General features: G+C 48.9%; 4 protein-coding genes across 4 annotated transcripts; 2 read left to right on the forward strand and 2 right to left on the reverse strand.

The window, feature by feature from the left end:
* Positions 1–576: 576 nt before the first annotated feature.
* On the forward strand, positions 577–5,712 carry Z519_04639 (uncharacterized protein; the record flags this gene model as incomplete). Its single annotated transcript, XM_016762384.1, has 11 exons — positions 577–1,130; positions 1,189–1,271; positions 1,333–1,784; positions 1,857–2,200; positions 2,262–2,505; positions 2,558–3,153; positions 3,212–3,578; positions 3,630–3,942; positions 4,003–4,631; positions 4,692–5,155; positions 5,223–5,712. The coding sequence occupies 11 exons, from the start codon at positions 577–579 to the stop codon at positions 5,710–5,712; spliced, it is 4,536 nt and encodes a 1,511-aa protein (XP_016621331.1).
* A 3,683-nt stretch (positions 5,713–9,395) lies between these two features.
* On the reverse strand, positions 9,396–10,752 carry Z519_04640 (uncharacterized protein; the record flags this gene model as incomplete). The annotated part of the gene is made up of 4 exons (XM_016762385.1): positions 9,396–9,735; positions 9,793–9,910; positions 9,965–10,682; positions 10,720–10,752. 4 exons carry the CDS (start codon positions 10,750–10,752, stop codon positions 9,396–9,398), a joined length of 1,209 nt encoding a protein of 402 aa, XP_016621332.1.
* Positions 10,753–11,061: 309 nt separating this feature from the next.
* Z519_04641 (uncharacterized protein) lies at positions 11,062–11,682 on the reverse strand (the record flags this gene model as incomplete). Its single annotated transcript, XM_016762386.1, has 1 exon — positions 11,062–11,682. One exon carries the CDS (start codon positions 11,680–11,682, stop codon positions 11,062–11,064), a length of 621 nt encoding a protein of 206 aa, XP_016621333.1.
* Positions 11,683–12,640: 958 nt separating this feature from the next.
* Z519_04642 (uncharacterized protein) lies at positions 12,641–16,759 on the forward strand (the record flags this gene model as incomplete). Its single annotated transcript, XM_016762387.1, has 7 exons — positions 12,641–12,801; positions 12,890–13,292; positions 13,356–13,606; positions 13,658–13,713; positions 13,770–14,890; positions 14,940–15,398; positions 15,446–16,759. 7 exons carry the CDS (start codon positions 12,641–12,643, stop codon positions 16,757–16,759), a joined length of 3,765 nt encoding a protein of 1,254 aa, XP_016621334.1.
* Between the last annotated feature and the right edge of the window lie 250 nt (positions 16,760–17,009).

Consider the following 17,009-nt stretch of genomic DNA (forward strand, 5'->3'; position numbering starts at 1 on the left):
TTACCAGAACAACGCACTTTACGATCCTTGCAGGAACCACATGCTTTGAGCATCTTTGCTACGCCATCTTTCTCAGTTGCCATATTGAACACGCTGCACACTGACTTCTCGACAGTGAGAATAAAGGTGCAATTTCCTCGCGGGCGGAAGTTTCTTGAATTCTTGGGCTAGGTTAATTGCTAATGGTTGTCACCGAGAGATCTCGCTGACGCTCCCCCCTTAAACCCTCGGTGCCGAATGCATCTCCACTGTGGGTAACAATCCGGCCCTGGGATTGGTATTTCGGATTTTCGGGAATCTCTCAGGATATGATACAACGTGGGCCTTGACTTGTCCTTGGATCATCAAACGTCTCCTCGGCCGAGGACACACCACGCTCATGATAGTTAATCCCTGAAGAGACGGGCGTGTCATTTTGCAAGATTTCCCCTGCATCTCGGACAATTGCAGGATGATCATGCTACATGTCGGCCGAGCCTTGCTGGTATATCAAGGACATGGCTTCCACATCTCTCGACTTGGTTCTGCTGCAGACTGGGACGTCGGCTGGTATTTCCGCCACAATCTTACGACGCTATGGACGATACGTCTCAGAGTATACCTCATTCGATGCTATCCTTGAATACTGTTTCGCCTTCCGACCCCATGCGAGAGGATGAATCAACATCTCATATTGACCAAGAAAAGAGGGGAAAGGCAGCCACATTGGAGTCTACATCCCCACGCTCGCTGCGCAGAGATCATACAGACCGGTTTGCACAGCTTGTGCGAGCATCCTCCGAAATCGTGCGTGGTATCAATCCCTTCCTCGATCTTGATCAACCTTCTCTGGATCCAAGCTCGCCACAGTTTGATATCACACTGTGGGCAAAGACGTTCTTCGAAGCAATCTCGAACGACCCCGAGAGGTATCCTCAACGTTCAGCGGGACTCTCTTACCGTGATGTCAACGTCTACGGGCAATATGAACCGATAGACTACCAGTCAGATGTGGTCAATGTGGTGCTGGGTATCCCAAAGATGATCATATCCGCCATCAGCAGGCGAGGAAAAGATGTCCAGATCCTGAAAGATTTCGAAGGCCTAGTCAAGAGCGGCGAAATGCTGCTGGTCCTGGGTCAACCCGGCAGGTGGGTCAGCATGTTTACTTAATTTTTACAGTTTGTTCATCGGCTTGACCTCGAGTAGTGGCGTTTCGACCTTTCTGAAGACGGTGGCGGGCCAAACGCGTGGCTTATGTCTCGACTCGAGATCTGAGATCAGCTATCAAGGTGAGACTCCACCGAACCAACCAAAGCCAACAACAGTGACGCGCTAAGCACGACAACACAGGTATCCCATGGGATGTGATGCATGGGCGGTTCCGAGGCGAAATTATCTATCAAGCAGAAACTGATGTCCATTTTCCCCATCTGACCGTGGGTCAAACATTGTCATTTGCTGCTGCGGCGAGGACTCCAAGAAATCGGCTTCCTGGAGTGAGTCGCAAGAGACACGCAGAGATCATCAGAGACGTCGCGATGGCTGTCTTTGGCATTTCCCATACTATCAATACGAGGGTGGGCGACGACTTTGTCAGAGGCATTAGCGGAGGAGAGAGAAAACGTGTCAGTCTTGCTGAAGTTGCTCTCAACCAAAGTCAAATTCAATGCTGGGATAATAGTACTCGTGGATTGGACAGTGCAACGGCACTCCAATTTATCAAGACTCTCAGATTGTCGACAGAAGTCGCAGGGACGACGACCCTAGTAGCCATTTACCAGGCTTCGCAAGCGGTCTACGACGTAAGTGCATTGCAAGAAGGACTATATCAACAAGGAAGGGATGAGGTGAAATCTAACAGATATATCAACCAGGTGTTTGACAAGGTTGTCTTGCTTTACGAAGGCAGGCAGATATATTTCGGTAACACGGAAGACGCGAAGAGATATTTCGTCGACTTGGGCTTCCATTGTCCTGAACGGCAGACAACCGCCGACTTTCTCACTTCGCTCACCAATCCCGCCGAACGGATCGTCCGCCCTGGGTTTGAGAACCTCGTTCCTCGCACGCCGAAGGAATTTGCTCAAACATGGCAAGAAAGCAGCACGAGAGAGAACTTGCTCCACGCCATCGCAGCCTTCGAACAAGAGTATCCAAAGGCTAGTTCCTCTCTCGAAACATTTAAGAAATCAAGGAAGGCTCAGCAAGGTTCTTTAGTGTTTGACAACCCCGTGGTTTCTCCCAGTCCAGCGAATCTTGACACTGACCAAATCTCTCAGGCCTAGCAAGTCTCCTTACACGATCTCAGTACCGATGCAAATCAAACTGTGCATCATCCGTGGATTTCAGAGATTAATGGGCAACATGTCGTTTTTCCTAATTACGGTTTTTGGGAACTTTGCCATATCACTAGTGCTCGGAAGTGTGTTCTACGACCTACCTTTTTCTACTGCGAGCATCAGCAGTAGAGGAACCCTCCTTTACTTTGCTATCCTCTTCAATGCACTGAACAGTGCCCTCGAGGTTCGGGTTTTCCGGAATCAAACTCCGAGATGACATGAATTAATGTGGACAGATTTTTTCCTTATATGAACAGCGGCCTGTAGTCGAGAAGCAAGCAAGATATGCGCTATACCACCCGATCTCAGAAGCAATTGCGTCCGTTATTACTGCGATGCCGAGCAAACTGATCTCCACATTTGCGTTCAATGTACCCCTTTATTTCATGTCCAATCTACGCAGAGAAGCCGGGGCCTTCTTCATCTTCTTGCTCTTTGGGTTCACCTGCACTTTAACGATGTCGATGATATTTCGGACCATTGGACAATCCACGCGGACCGTGTACCAGGCACTCACTCCAACGGCATTCTTTGTTCTGGCCATGGTGATCTACACTGGATACATCTTGCCTACGGCAAAGATGCAAGGTTGGTTGAGGTGGATCCACTGGATTGATCCAATCTATTATCCATACGAAAGTATTATGATCAACGAGTTTAATGGACGCCAATTTCCGTGCTCTCAATACCTACCGTCGGGACCAGGCTACGAAAATTCAACAGGATTGGAGCGAGCTTGCTCGGCTGCTGGGGCTCTTCCAGGAGCCGATTACGTGGATGGAGGTTATTACATAGCTGCCGCATTCGGGTACGATCATTCCCATCTCTGGAGGTAAGTTGGTGGAATTTTCCTGGAAATATTGTCAAAGAAATGCGCTGAACCGTGGTAGAAACTTTGGAATCCTAATTGCATACATCATCTTCTTCACCATTACCTATTTTCTCGCTGCTAGCTATGTCCACACTAACCGATCCAAAGGTGAGGTATTAATATTTCGACGTGGCCGCAAGCCGATAATACCTCTCAACTCTGCACAAGACGAGGAATCAAACAATGGCCCTCTTGCCGATGAAACCAACAAGCTCCAGCAGGTGGCGGCCGATTCGGCAGAACATCAACATACAACAATTCAGATGCACAGTTCCACTTTCCACTGGAGAAATGTAGCATATGAAATCTCAATCAAGGGGAAATCCCGAAAGATTCTGTGTGATGTTGATGGCTGGATAAAGCCAGGGACATTGACCGCCTTGATGGTAATCCTACAACACCCAATGGCTTCCCGTACATGCTAACTTTGAGAACAGGGTGCAACTGGTGCTGGGAAGACAACATTGCTCGATGTCCTTGCGGGTCGAGTAACCATGGGCATTGTCAATGGTCATATGTTTGTGGATGGCAATCCCCTCGATCAATCTTTTCAAAGGAAGACTGGCTACATTCAGCAACAGGATTTACACCTGGAGACATCGACGGTTCGAGAATCCTTAAGGTTCTCTGCCGTTCTTCGTCAGCCCTCCACTACTAGCAAAGAGGACAAGTTCGCCTACGTCGAGGAAGTGATAAGGCTGTTGGACATGGAGAGCTACGCAGATGCTATTGTTGGTATTCCTGGGCAAGGTTTGTGTCTCGACTTCTAAGCTACTTTGAGCAAACATTGACGCTGGTGGAAATACACAGGGCTGAACATTGAGCAAAGGAAGCGCTTGACTATTGCCGTAGAACTTGCTGCCAAACCAGATTTGCTGCTCTTTCTCGACGAACCAACTTCGGGTCTTGACAGCCAAACGGCCTGGTCTATCATGACGCTGCTGAGGAAACTCTCAGTCAACGGCCAAGCAATCTTATGCACGATTCATCAGCCATCGGCATTGCTTTTCCAGCAATTTGACCGCCTTCTGCTCCTTTCAAAAGGTGGTAAAACTGCCTATTTCGGCGACCTCGGGAAAGATTCGAGATCACTTACTGACTACTTTGAACGGTACGGTGCTCGGCCATGTGGGCAGAATGAGAACCCTGCAGAGTGGATGATGGAAGTCATTGGGGCTGCACCAGGCGTAACAACAATCCGAGACTGGCCTGATACTTGGCGAAGGAGTCCCGAGTACGGTCAAGTGCGACAATTCCTCTCGGAGTTGGAAGAGAGTCATGTTTCTACTATGAAGAATCAAACCCGGAGCTCACTGGTGGCAGCGAAGTATGCTGCTCCCTTCGGCACACAGTTTTTCTACTGCACAAAAAGAGTCTTCGAACAATACTGGCGTACACCTACGTACATCTATTCCAAGTTATTGTTATGTCTCGCAACGGTAAGCAGGCCAACTTAACCGTATTCGTGTGAAAAAAAACTGAACTAAACCCGTTGACAGAGCATCTTCATCGGCGCTTCATTCTATAGTGCAGAAAACTCGATGCAAGGACTTCAGGACCAAATGTTTGCCATCTTCATGCTGATAGTCATTTTCGCCTTCCTCGTATATCAGACTATGCCAAACTTTGTCGTCCAGCGCTCTCTATACGAAGCTCGAGAACGGCCCTCCAAAACGTATGCCTGGTATATTTTCATGTCCGCCAACCTTGTTGTCGAGCTGACGTGGAACACTGTGGCCGCTCCACTGATATTCTTCCCTTTTTACTACCTCGTTGGGATGGACAAGAACGCTGAAGCGTCCCACGCCGTTGCAGAACGTGGAGGACTCATGTTCCTCTTGACGTTGTGTTTCACACTATTCACAGCGACCTTTGCTCTCATGGCCATCGCTGGAGTGGCAACAGCCGAGATAGGGGCCATCCTTTCTCTGGTAGTTTTCGCCTTCTCTCTTATATTCTGCGGGTAAGTTATTGTGGGAGAACGACCCCTGAGAAGAAGGTCGATCGGCTAATCCTCTTGATGTCGACAGAGTCATGGCTCCGCCTGCCGCGCTCCCAGGCTTCTGGATCTTCATGTACAGGATTTCGCCTTTCACTTATCTCATCAGTGCTTTTCTCTCAACTGGTCTAGCTAATTCTGAGGTCCACTGTTCACCACTCGAGACTGCCAAACTCCAGCCCTTTCCTGGAGAGACTTGCGCTCAGTACATGGCCCCCTATATTCAAGTGGCGGGTGGCGCTCTCTACAATCCTCAGGCCACCGAAAACTGCGAATTCTGTACCATTGCGAACACCAACGTATATCTGGCATCTGTTTCCTCCTTTTATGACGAGAGATGGCGAAACTTTGGGATTCTGTGGGCATACATTATTTTTAATGCTTTTGCCGCAGTATTTCTGTACTGGTTAGCGAGAGTCCCGAAGCGGGGAATCAACGGAGGCCGATCTTTGTTGGTGTCCTGGGACTGGGTCCAACTTTCGTTTGCCCGGGGTTTGGGTTTCAATAGGTCAAGAGTATGAAAGCTCCTCTGTCGCTGGCTGACATGCAAATATGCTAGGGGAGAACCTTCATCAAGCCCATAATTTCTGTGGACAATCGAATGGAGTAGGGGTGCTTAGAAGCGACCAGTTATTTGACGAAGGGACCGAAAATGCCAACGAGTACTAGGAATTTGATCGAGGAAGTTTAGGGAAGGGTGTTTCGAAGCTCTTTATTGTTCGTTACGGGCGATATATCGGAGGAGGGAAATCTGGGGGGCGCCGAGACTCAGTTGTGAATAGATTGGTAAAACAGACGGATAATCATATTTGGATTCAAAAAACTTTGTCTAGACAACTGCAAATGGGTATTCAATGAGTAACTGACAGCATCGACAGCCGGTTCAGAAGATAATATCGCATTCGACAGTCTCTCTTTCTCAACAGCATCTTCGAAGAAGTACAATGGAAGCCTCATTGAAAGAACATAGCTGACGAACGCCGCCGTTCTCGAAGTCTACATTCATCAGTAAAATTTGCTACGGCTCCCTTATCAGCCCTTCCCGCCGCTCTACAGCTGTACGTACGATACCGGGACGGTCGTCCAGGGGCTGCTGGGATATTTCTCATTAACTTTCTCTTCCTCCACCCTATTTGCTTCTAGGTCACCGCACTCGAGGAACCCCCGTTTCCTCGCGGGAGAGTTTGGGGGTGGGGGGGTTGCTTTCGTGGGAACTGGGCGAAGTGAGCCACTACAGTATAATTGGACAGACAAGTATCACCCGGGTCGAAATCGTGAACGCAGCGAAAGGCTGTAGTTGGCTTCAGCCGGCTGCAGTTTGGAGGCGTGATAACTCTTCTGGATCGGTGTAAGTAGGAAGGGGGAGAAAAAGGTTCAGGTAGGAACAGTGGAGTATTCAAAACATCCACTGGGGCAGTTTTGTGGCGGCAAACTGGTGCCGTCAACACCGTAGAATGAGCGAGGGTGTACCCTATCTAGAGACCTACCTGTCGTGGTTAACCTTCCTGAACATCGATCCATTAGGGGCTTCGTGTTTTCCAAACGAGTATATATTGAACTCTGAAGGTCGAGAAGACTACCAGTTGTCGCTCGGCTACGCATAAACTTTCAAAGTATTGCGTGAAATGGAATGCTCAGCTGAGACACAAAGTAACAATTCAACATCATTCCAGCTTGGACTTTCCGGAGTTGCAACTCCGCACTGCGCTTTTCCACTTCGATGTACCTTCGGTGATTCCTCGACCTTTTGTCTCCTTTATCTCGCTCCCGTCCGTTGGGCACCTTTTTCTCGGCACCCAATTATGTGGTAGCTCACCCAAAATCGAGATACAGCATCCATGAATACACCAAAAATTACGCCCTCTAAGTAGTTCTATAGAAGGATCTAAGCTATGTACACCCAGCAGGAGTATTCTCATTAAAGAGATCGAGTCGGATATAGCGCTACTAGCTACTTGCTTGGGGGGGGGGGTTCTCTCAACTAAATCAGCCCCTAGTTATAGGCACTAAAGACGGTCCCTTTAACTAAATTGGAGTAAGTTCTAGTTAAGATAGCCATGCCTAATAAATGCCAAGAAAAAAGGTGCCCAACCGGACGGAAGAGAGATACTGGAATGACGTCGTTATAGACGTCCCCAGAGCCTGTGGACTATGCCTCACTTTCGTCTCATGTTCTCTTCCGACTTATCGAAATCACATTCTGCTTGGCGCTTTCTCTCTTCCTTGAGAATTTACGTGGATTTGCCAATAAGCTCCCTAAGCCAATGCCTGTCTCTAAACGAACCGACCTGTGAAACGGAGAACTGTGCTCAAATGGATCATGGAACTGTGTCCAGTAGCTTGCTATCTGTCTATCCGCCATTTCAGCGATCTGTTTCCTGTTTATATGGACATTTGGCCTAGGTGACAAAAGTAACCCCTGAAGACCCCCCTGAACCGATAGCATGAACAATGGTGTACATTATTGTACTAGGCCATATCTAGAGCTCTGAATCTTAGGTGGATGTACAAACTACCAGGAGTCTCGACGGAACACCACATCGAAAGCGTGGAGAAATATGTGAGTATAGCCCTATACCTGGTGCTGCGTACAACAAGATTTCATAGGTCAATTCTGCCACCCTGAAAAGTTTTTCGAAAGTGCTTTAAGCCGGTTGCTGTAGGTGGGGCAAAGATGAACTAGAGAACTAACCTACAAACCGGCACGGCGTCACAGCAGCAAGAGGCTATGTGTCCCTGTTAACCTATCAGCAAAGAGACACCAACGAAGACATCTCTCCCCCTTTTCAGTTCATCTCCAGCGACATGCAGCAATGGGTGCTCCAATTCATGACCGTGCAGGGCAATGTAGCATTGGGCGATACCTAACCGGTGAATGGTTGGTTGTGCTGCTGCGGCCACAGACTTGTGGTTTGGTTGGTTAGTTAGCACCGCTGACTGCTTGGATACCTGCTTGGTCGGAAGCCAGCACTGCATGTGCTCGTGGCTTCGCAATCTGAGTTACCATTGCTTTGCGGGCAAGCGGGATGGCTGGGCGGTCGGATTATGGTTCCACCTAGGTTCTGGTTCTGCATTGTGGTAATGAGGTTGTAGATATCTCGTCATTAATCGAAATGGAGCTCACTGGTTAGGTCGCTGTGTGTGGTTTATGGGTCGTTAGTTTAAGGCCGGAGATCACACGGTCCATTAATCTTAGAAAATCCGAATCTTCTCAAGTCCGCCAGTCACCCGGCGAGATAGGAATTTATTTCCAAGATGCCACGGCTTCCATAAAGGGAGGCCCAAGGTTGACATAGGTATCCTGGACTGAATGTCTTCGACAAGGCCTCTACCCAGTTTAACTTAAGCCGATCAATACATTGGAAAATTAACCACGAGCGTGGAGCAGTTGTAGGAAGAGCGTTAGAGAAGTACGGTTGGTTGGGTTGTAGTCCAGTGTGTGACGCTTGTCATGTCTGATGATTTGGGTTTCGGGGAACCAAACCGTGCATCTCGAGGCCTGGCGGCACCGATTTCGATGTCCTGGAAAGTCACCTCTCGAGAATTCCGTGTCCGGGAGTTTGACGATCATTTTTGAATTCCTCAAATTGCAAAGTGTAACCATGATGAATCGCATGGTGCCAATATGTCATAAGCCGGCAGTGTCTTTCGTGGAGAAGGTCTTAGGTAACTCAGCTTTGGTCTTGTGTTCAGTAGCGGTATCTTGACAGCGTCTGGCTGGAGGAGGTTTAGAGTATGGAATAAGATGACTCCCTATCTGGGTTTCTAATCTAGGTGCACTTTTTGGTGGCGGAACCCGTGTTTTCCGGTGGAGCCCTCCCACTTTCAATCGTTTCTATGATTTCTATATTACTTGGTCTATCATCCGCTGTATACTTATTCTACAGAAAGGCATTGGCAGGATCACTTTTCGGCAAGACTGGGTGCCAGAATTTGGTCCAGCTGTGGAAAGAGTATGAGCAGACTTTCTGAAAGAACTTATATCTCTATGAGTCAGCCCGAAATCATGGGCAAAACGTCAACCCAAATATTGAAGATAAATCTGCATACAATTTTTGCTCATTGTCCTCCGGACATTCTAACTGCGACTTTCTCGCTAACGCTCCATCTCCTTAGGCCCGGTAACAGTTTCTCAATCTGCTCAAGCGACTCTAAAGGACGGTTAGAATCAGAAGTCTCCAACGATCCACACCTGAGGTTCAGCTTACCCGTCATACTCTGCACTAATCAGGAGGTCCCGGTTCTTGTTGAAAATCGGATCCTTGTAGAAAAAGGTCCCTCCTCCGGGCACAACAAAACCGCCAGTCGTCTGCAGGACGTCCTTCAATGCGTCCGCAGTCGTCTGAAGGTCAGTATCGCCCCTGAACTTTGAGACGACGTCATTGGCAAGGTTCTCTATGCTGGACCTTGGCTGGAGAAACGTTTTGTCGATCTTGACGTCCAAAGAGACGTTGTTGCAGGAGAGAGGCATGTCCATAAAGAGACCTCCTTCAAGAATGGAACGCAGTGAGAGCTCGAACGAGTATTTGACAATGATTTTCGCACTGGGAGCATCGGTTAAAAAACAGGTCATCCGAACGCTCTTGAGCAGTATGGCTTACGATCCATTCTGACTGATCCCAAAATCCACAATGGAGGTCTTGAAGGTCAATGTTGTCGTACCGTCAATCTTAACCTTGTTTCCTGCGGGCTGCGCGGTCACAGTGGTGCTTGAAGCGGCTGTGAAATCGTCAAAGAAGATGTCTTCCACCTTAGGGGCCAGGGCTTACTTACTAGATATTTCGGCACGAGCGTGAAACGCACTGCCTCCATCCTGATGGCTTTTGCTACTGTTTCTGCTCCAGGCCCAGCTAACATCCCCCGTCTGGGTGTCTGAGACCTCTCTAAAATCGTAAATGCCTGGAGCTAAGTCTGCCTTGCCGTACCGGAACGAGAACTCTGAATTGAAGGGGTGTTTTTCCGCGTGCGCCATTTTGGCTTCGAAATATGCCGCCTGGTTAATTCGGACGAGTAGCGGAACTTGCGAACCCAGCGAAGTGGGCCACGGGCGAACGAGGAAGCTATTAAAAAAGACGTCTTTGCTCACAGCTAGGGTTGCGGGGATGTTCTTGATGCACCAGTTTCCACTGTAAGGTAGCACCTCTTTCTCTGGGACGCCCTGAAGACTCCCAGTGTTCAATATAATGAGCATATTTTTCTCACCATCCTCAGACAATCCGATGGATATGTTGTGGCTGAATGGACTCTTGTAGGGGTAGACTTGCAATTTCTCCCTAGCGGGCAGGAAAGTAGGCGCTTGAGGGTTCATCTCTGCTGCCTTTCCCGTGGTTAGAGAGTAGCCAAATGTCAGGGCTCCGTTGCTCTCCGCCCCTCGAATCCATCCGTCGAGAAGCTTCGCAAAATCAGTCGCTTGCGATCCTTGAAACTCGAACCCCTTGAAGTCGGAGTGGTCTTGGATGGGATTTTGGAGGTCTTGGGCTGCTTTCGTCAACTAGAGCGACAGAAGGGGTATTCTAAGAAATCCTTACAAGTGATTGAGACCCCAAATCGACTGACTTCATATTGTCCGAGATTCCCTGGTATGTGGTTTGCGAAATCTCTGGGGCCTCCGGACCCTTTGGTCAATTGGAGCGAGGCTTGAAACACAACGACCCAGTCGCTGAGGTCAATCTACTTCCCGTCCCTGATGCATGGAAGATTAGTCCTGTCGTTGCAACTCATCTTGCTGTCTGAGGACTTACAGCCGGCAAATTCCTTTTCCAAATCGCAAGTAGAAGTAGGCGAAGCACAACAACGGATCTCTGGTGGGGTCGAGGACGATTCGGGGAGCCAGAAGCTCGCTGTCGAGATAACCACTTGCGGTCTCCCATTCAGCTCGGTGCATGCTCTCTGTCAACGCCCACAACTCGTACAACTTTTGGTTTAGGTAGCTTTGCGAAAGCGCCATCGCCTATGAAAAGCTCAGCCAACAGATTTCTTCGTGTGATATTGCACATCCTCACCATTGTTGCGACGCCACTTTCAAGCTTGAGTACGGTCGCATTAGATCGCGAAGCTTTATCGACAGCTGTTTCCGCACTGTCGGCAATTTGATCAACCCAGTCGAACACACCGAGCGAGGCATTCTGCCTCGTTACTGGACCAGAAGGCATGAGCTTCAGCTCCTCGGGATCCTTTCGTTCAAGCTTCGTCGTGTCGACTTCGTGATCATCTTGGCTCGGGAGTAAATTAATCAGGGAAGCAACACTATCTCCTTGATCGTCGTCTCCCACAATGTCGTTGATCTCCTGGACGCTGACTTCTTTCGAGCTGATTTTAGATGCAAAATCAGGCATCACCCGTGACTGTGTCTTGATAGCAGCACGCAGAGCTGGATGTGTTGTTTTGAATTTGACGGTGTTTCTCATGATTGTATCCCCGGTGGCATGCCACTCATAGGTAACCAATCCTTCAAACAAGCCACTGCTGTATAATTCCGTGTCTAAGGACATTTTCCACAGTTAAGTCAAAGCAAGGCTGGTTTTCATGTTTTCGTTTTCGTCACTCTCTTCCCAACGCGGTCCAGAGTATGTATAGCTTTACAACAAAGCCGCGAATCCTGGCCCCGAGAGATCTCCTTCTCAGGCTATTGCTCAACTTGGAATCCATTCGGACTTGCTGAGCGGGCAAGGGCGTGGGATAGGATCTCCGGAAGCAACCTCAAGCGTTGTTGCAACGTTCATGCTTCGTATCCATTTCAGCTTGTAGAGCACTAAAGCCTTGGTGAGCCAAGTAGCTCTGACAAACGGCGTTTCACAAGCATCTTGGCTTCAACTTGAGTACGGATTCGATTGTGAATTTTTCGAAACTTGACCACGTTTCGGCAGAATTATCGGGGGAAGACACTTTGAGCGTTACCTTGATTATGACATATGGCCTTGGCTTAGGTGCAAACCATGATTGTTATTGACAGAGAGGAGGGAACCCTGGAAGTGAACATTTTTTCAGCTTCATCATCACGCAGTATTTTCCGCTTGGCTGTCTAGCGTGGAATACCGTTAGTGCATCACATGACTTGACTCTGTAAACGACACTGTCAGCTTCGGCCTCAGCTTCACAATATGGCTTGTGAAGTTATGGTAGTCTGAGCTTGGCCTACGTCGCCGCGCCGACTATTCAGACAATGTTTCTTTGCAATCAAATCACACCAAAGTCTAGATTGAAATCTGCGCGACCTGTCCAACCGAGTGCAACATCATGGCACCGTTTTCTATTTTAAAAGATTTACTGACATGTGTAAGCTAACTCGGCTTTGGCTAGGGAACAAAGGATGAAAAGCTGTGGAATTCAGACAGTATTTGATAAGACCCCTTGTGGTCGAAGAAGTCGACACTAACCTCCCAATCCAACCACATTTGCTACGAAACTCTATTGAGCGCTCCTCATCTCTGCTCTGCAGACGTCGAAGACATGGCGAAAGTCGTCTATGACTCTGAGTTGATGACTCAACAGATTGCTGCCACGCCAGTGCCCCCATCGAAGCGATTTGTTGCGTTCAGCGACGAAAAGGGTTCTCCTGTTGAACTGGGGCGAGGGTCACTAGCCATGGGCATCAACTCGTACGGCGGTGGGTATAGCCTCTTCCCAATACGCACCCTCAACCTAAGGAAGTCCTTTCTGTTGGTAATTTGGTTGATTGTCAACTCTATGAAATGATAGCCCCCGAGGACTATATAAGAAGAACCATAGTCTAGGGTCGGCGCCCCAGCTAATCATAACGCTATCCACCACTTCAAACTTCTCCCATTACACTGTGATTGTCAGTATTGGCAGCAACGGGACTCTCTATGCAGTCAAGGAGGATGAGAGTAATTCACGGATGTTGGTCGATCTTTCTGCCGCCGTGGGGATATCGGAGAGTCCAGTGGTGGCCTTTGATTGTGTGTTCAACAAATATACTTCTCAAATCCACCTCTGCTTTGCATATGACGTCGGCGAACACACAGAGCTCACGGTGCTCAAGCCCTTTGGAGCGGAGATATTGAACGATGCTTCCGGCCTGAAAGACCTGATCATTCCCTTCAAAGGCAATATGAAGACGAATATCTCACGAATCTTCGTGGTAACGTTCCACCAGACCCCTCCGCCGTGGCCATACCAATAACAACCACTAATAAGCAACTAGACGCCGAATGACAGTCGATCGGGTTACCCTGACATTGTATTTGCACATATTCCCGTCAACAGCGTTCATGGTTCCAGTGATCTTGCGCGTGTTCAACGTCACGCCCAACTCGATGGTTATCATTTCAGTCATGAAACTAGACTCCCTGAAAACGCCTCAAGCTTGGTTGATTTCCGTCCTGCTGTGTTGCCCTTTGTCGGATCTGGATATTTCGCTCTGTATATTACAAGGTCTCTGAGAATGTTCCCAACGTTGATTCAATCGCTGACCGGAACAGACAAGATTCAACTCATTTTCTCAAGCATAACTGATGAAGACCGGCCATACAAGTTTCGCGTTTCACTGAAAGCCCCACAATGTATGTGACTTTCCGCTCTCCTTCCAATTAAAAAATAATCTTGCTAAGCCTCACAGCTGCTACATGTCTTTCCACATTGATAGATAAAGATGGTCACAGTATCTTACTGGTCGGGGGAGCTGGAGATCTGACTTACTGGAAACCTGAAGATGCTCTGCACAGGCGTCATGAGGGCACACTTGTACCTCTAGACTCGCCACTATCGGACATCAACCAGCTGCATACTACGCAAATTGGCGATTTTTTCTCTCTTTGGGTTACAAGTGCTGGTACGCGAGTGAGTTATGCCAACGCCACCAACAGCACTTTTGCAAAGCCACTTCAAGTCGTCCCTGTGCTCGAAACGGGAGGATTATTTGCGCCCTTCTATCTTCCTAGACCATCATTTCCGGGACAGTTCCTTCAACAACTTCTCGTCGCAAACGAATTCGGGCACTTCACTCTTTTATCACAGCATCCAGACACAAGTTCGAGTGGAGGGCTCTCCGAGTCAACCTGGAAGGTCACGCCGTTCAACATTCCGGCTCTTGACGAGGTGCTGGAGTTCAACGGCTACATGACGCGAGTCCAAGTCCTGTCAGCGAATGGGAAACCTCTTCCGCGTACAACTCTTAGTCTCATGAGCTCTACCGCCACAGAATTGATTGTCAACGGACGGACAACGAGAGTTTGGGAAAGTGGTACTTCGGTCATAACCGATATGACTGGTACGGTGACGCTCGTTATCCCCACGGCCGACATCTCCAGCTCAACGTTCAGGCTCGGAAATCCTAAAGGCAAAACTACACTGGCCCATGAGTTTGAAATCGACCCAACGAACAAAGTCCATGCAAGATTGAGCAATATACAGAGAGGAGACGATCTGAAAAACGCGACGCTCCAGTCAGGCGGTAAACTTTTGGACGGGAAAAAGATCGATAACAAGAAACTTGACCATGCCGCGGCGGCAATCGACGCAATGTGCAGGGAACGAGGAAATGTGGCCACTCGACGTAGGGTCAAGATGGGACTCGACGATCCCAAGGCCTTCAAGCCGGGCCGACTCCACTTGCCAGCGGACCTTGGCCGAATCATGGGAGGGAGCAACCTGGCCCCGTGGAGCGCTGACGGCTCGGGAGGCCTGAATGCTAAAGAGGTTTTGGGAGATTTCGGAGGTGATATTGTCGACGCCGGCTGGGTACGTCATTTGAACACCTATGCTGAAATCATCATGCTAACTAGCACAGGATTTATGGAATTCCGTGAAGGATAAATTCAACGACTTCAAAGATTGGTGGATGGAGATAGGTGAAGAAGGCCTCAAGCTCCTGGTCTGGCTTGGGAACAGGATTTACAGGTTCGCTTTACACAGCATTGAAGCGATAGCCAAGGGCATCTCGTTCGTCATAGACAAGGTGCTTGGTCTCATTGATAAATTGGTTGACTGGTTGGGCTTCATATTCAACTGGGGGGACATTCTGGAAACCCACGACTCCGTCATCACCTTGATAAACACTGGCTTGAAATTCGCGCCAGAGGTTCAACAACAAATGCATTCGACCCTTGGTAGCCCAGCTGTCACTTACGAGGCGGACCTTCCCAACGAGTTCTCTCAAGCACAGGCAAGTCCCGATCCCGAAATTGCTCAGGACCCGAAGAGTCAAGAGGTCCAGAATTCAAGTGCAGCGAATAATATGCAATATCAGGTGAGAAAGTTCGACATTTTCTAGCGCATTTCTCTGATTAAGCACAGTTTGCACATGGAGGAAGTAGCAACATGTCCTTGCTAGGATCTTCACGGGTCGTATCCCGGGCTAAAGGTCCCTCGTTCCTCGCCGAGGGATTGCCAGAAGTCACCGATGCATTTGAGCAGGTCAAAGACGTCTTGAGTTCAATAGGTGATGCTTTCATGGACATGTTCGAGAACGGAAACTCCATGGGTGTAGGTGAACTGATCAAAAATTTTGGCGAAGCAATCTTCAACGCTATCTTGGGTGCCCTGAGGACCTTCGCAGCGAAGTTGGCCGACAGTGGCACTTTCAACGGACTAATGGACCTGATCAACCTGCCCATACATATTCCGATCTTCTCTGCGCTGTACAAGAAGTTCATCTCGAAAGGCCGAGACCTGACGATCTTGTCGGGATTCGCCCTGATTTTGGCCATCCCAGCAACCATCGTCCACAAAATATTGATAGGGAAGAAAGCTCCAAAGATAACCCAATCCATAGCGAACACCATTTTCACTCTACCAGATCTCCAGGCCAGCACTTTGGCTGGCAAGATTTCGTCAAAGATCCTTCCGTCAGACATCGACCTGAAAGTCACAGATGGTCTTGCCGTCAAAGCCGCCGAATCCGCCCGAGCGGATATCGCCAATACAGGAACAGTCCTCGATGCTCTCTATGCCACGGCAAAGTTTCTCGAGTTCGTCTTTGTCGGGATCGAATTCTTCGAATACATTACTGACATCCCACTTGGGTTTGACTCCGTCCCAATTGACCTTGACGACTTTCCATACAGACGAAGTGCAAAGAAGCCAAAGCAGCTGCATCCCGAGCTCGTGAAGTTCCTGACCCCCACGCCGCTACAAAAGAGATCGACTCTTGCCGCAAGAGACGCCGACTATCTGAAGGAGGGCCCTTTCATGGCGTTCGAGAGATTCGTGTCTATGGCCAAAGTCATGCTCGCATTTCCCAGAAACAACACCGGGCCAGCTGCCGGATCACGATACCTAAGTTGGGTTCTGATGTTCGCCAAGGAGCTACTAGAGATCGGTATCGCTACTCAAATACCCCCGGGCGATCTCGAGCCTGGGTGGGACCTGCTATTAGTGTCAATCAAGGGCATTATGGCCGTCGCGCAGTTCGTTCTCCACATGAAAATCAACAAAAAGGAACTGGACCACTCGTACGAAGACCGAGACCCGGATCTATCTGCAATTCGCATTGTCGAATCCCTCTTCATCTTCCTCAGCGGCATCTGTTCGACTGGGTACGGTTTGCGTGAAAATCTGGGTATCTGTAAGTTTCCGTTCACCCCTTTTATACCAAACGAACGTGGCTAACATCGACTGACCGGGAAGTAACACCGGACCCAACAACAGTAAATCTCCACGTTGGCGAGTTTCTCAGCGAAGGGTTCGAATGGATATTCGTCATCGCACTGGTGGCAACAGCTAACGCCAAGAGCAAGCAAAGTGGCCTCTTAGCAGACAGCTAATTCCCGTGTATGTCTCTTGTTGCGCATGAACATGGGCGACTGGAAAGACTGAGTTGCGAAAAGCCGGCCAAATCAATCGATGCACTTTCGCAGAG

This window comes from Cladophialophora bantiana (assembly GCF_000835475.1).
Source record: "Cladophialophora bantiana CBS 173.52 unplaced genomic scaffold supercont1.6, whole genome shotgun sequence".
NCBI classification, from domain to species: Eukaryota; Fungi; Ascomycota; class Eurotiomycetes; order Chaetothyriales; family Herpotrichiellaceae; genus Cladophialophora; species Cladophialophora bantiana.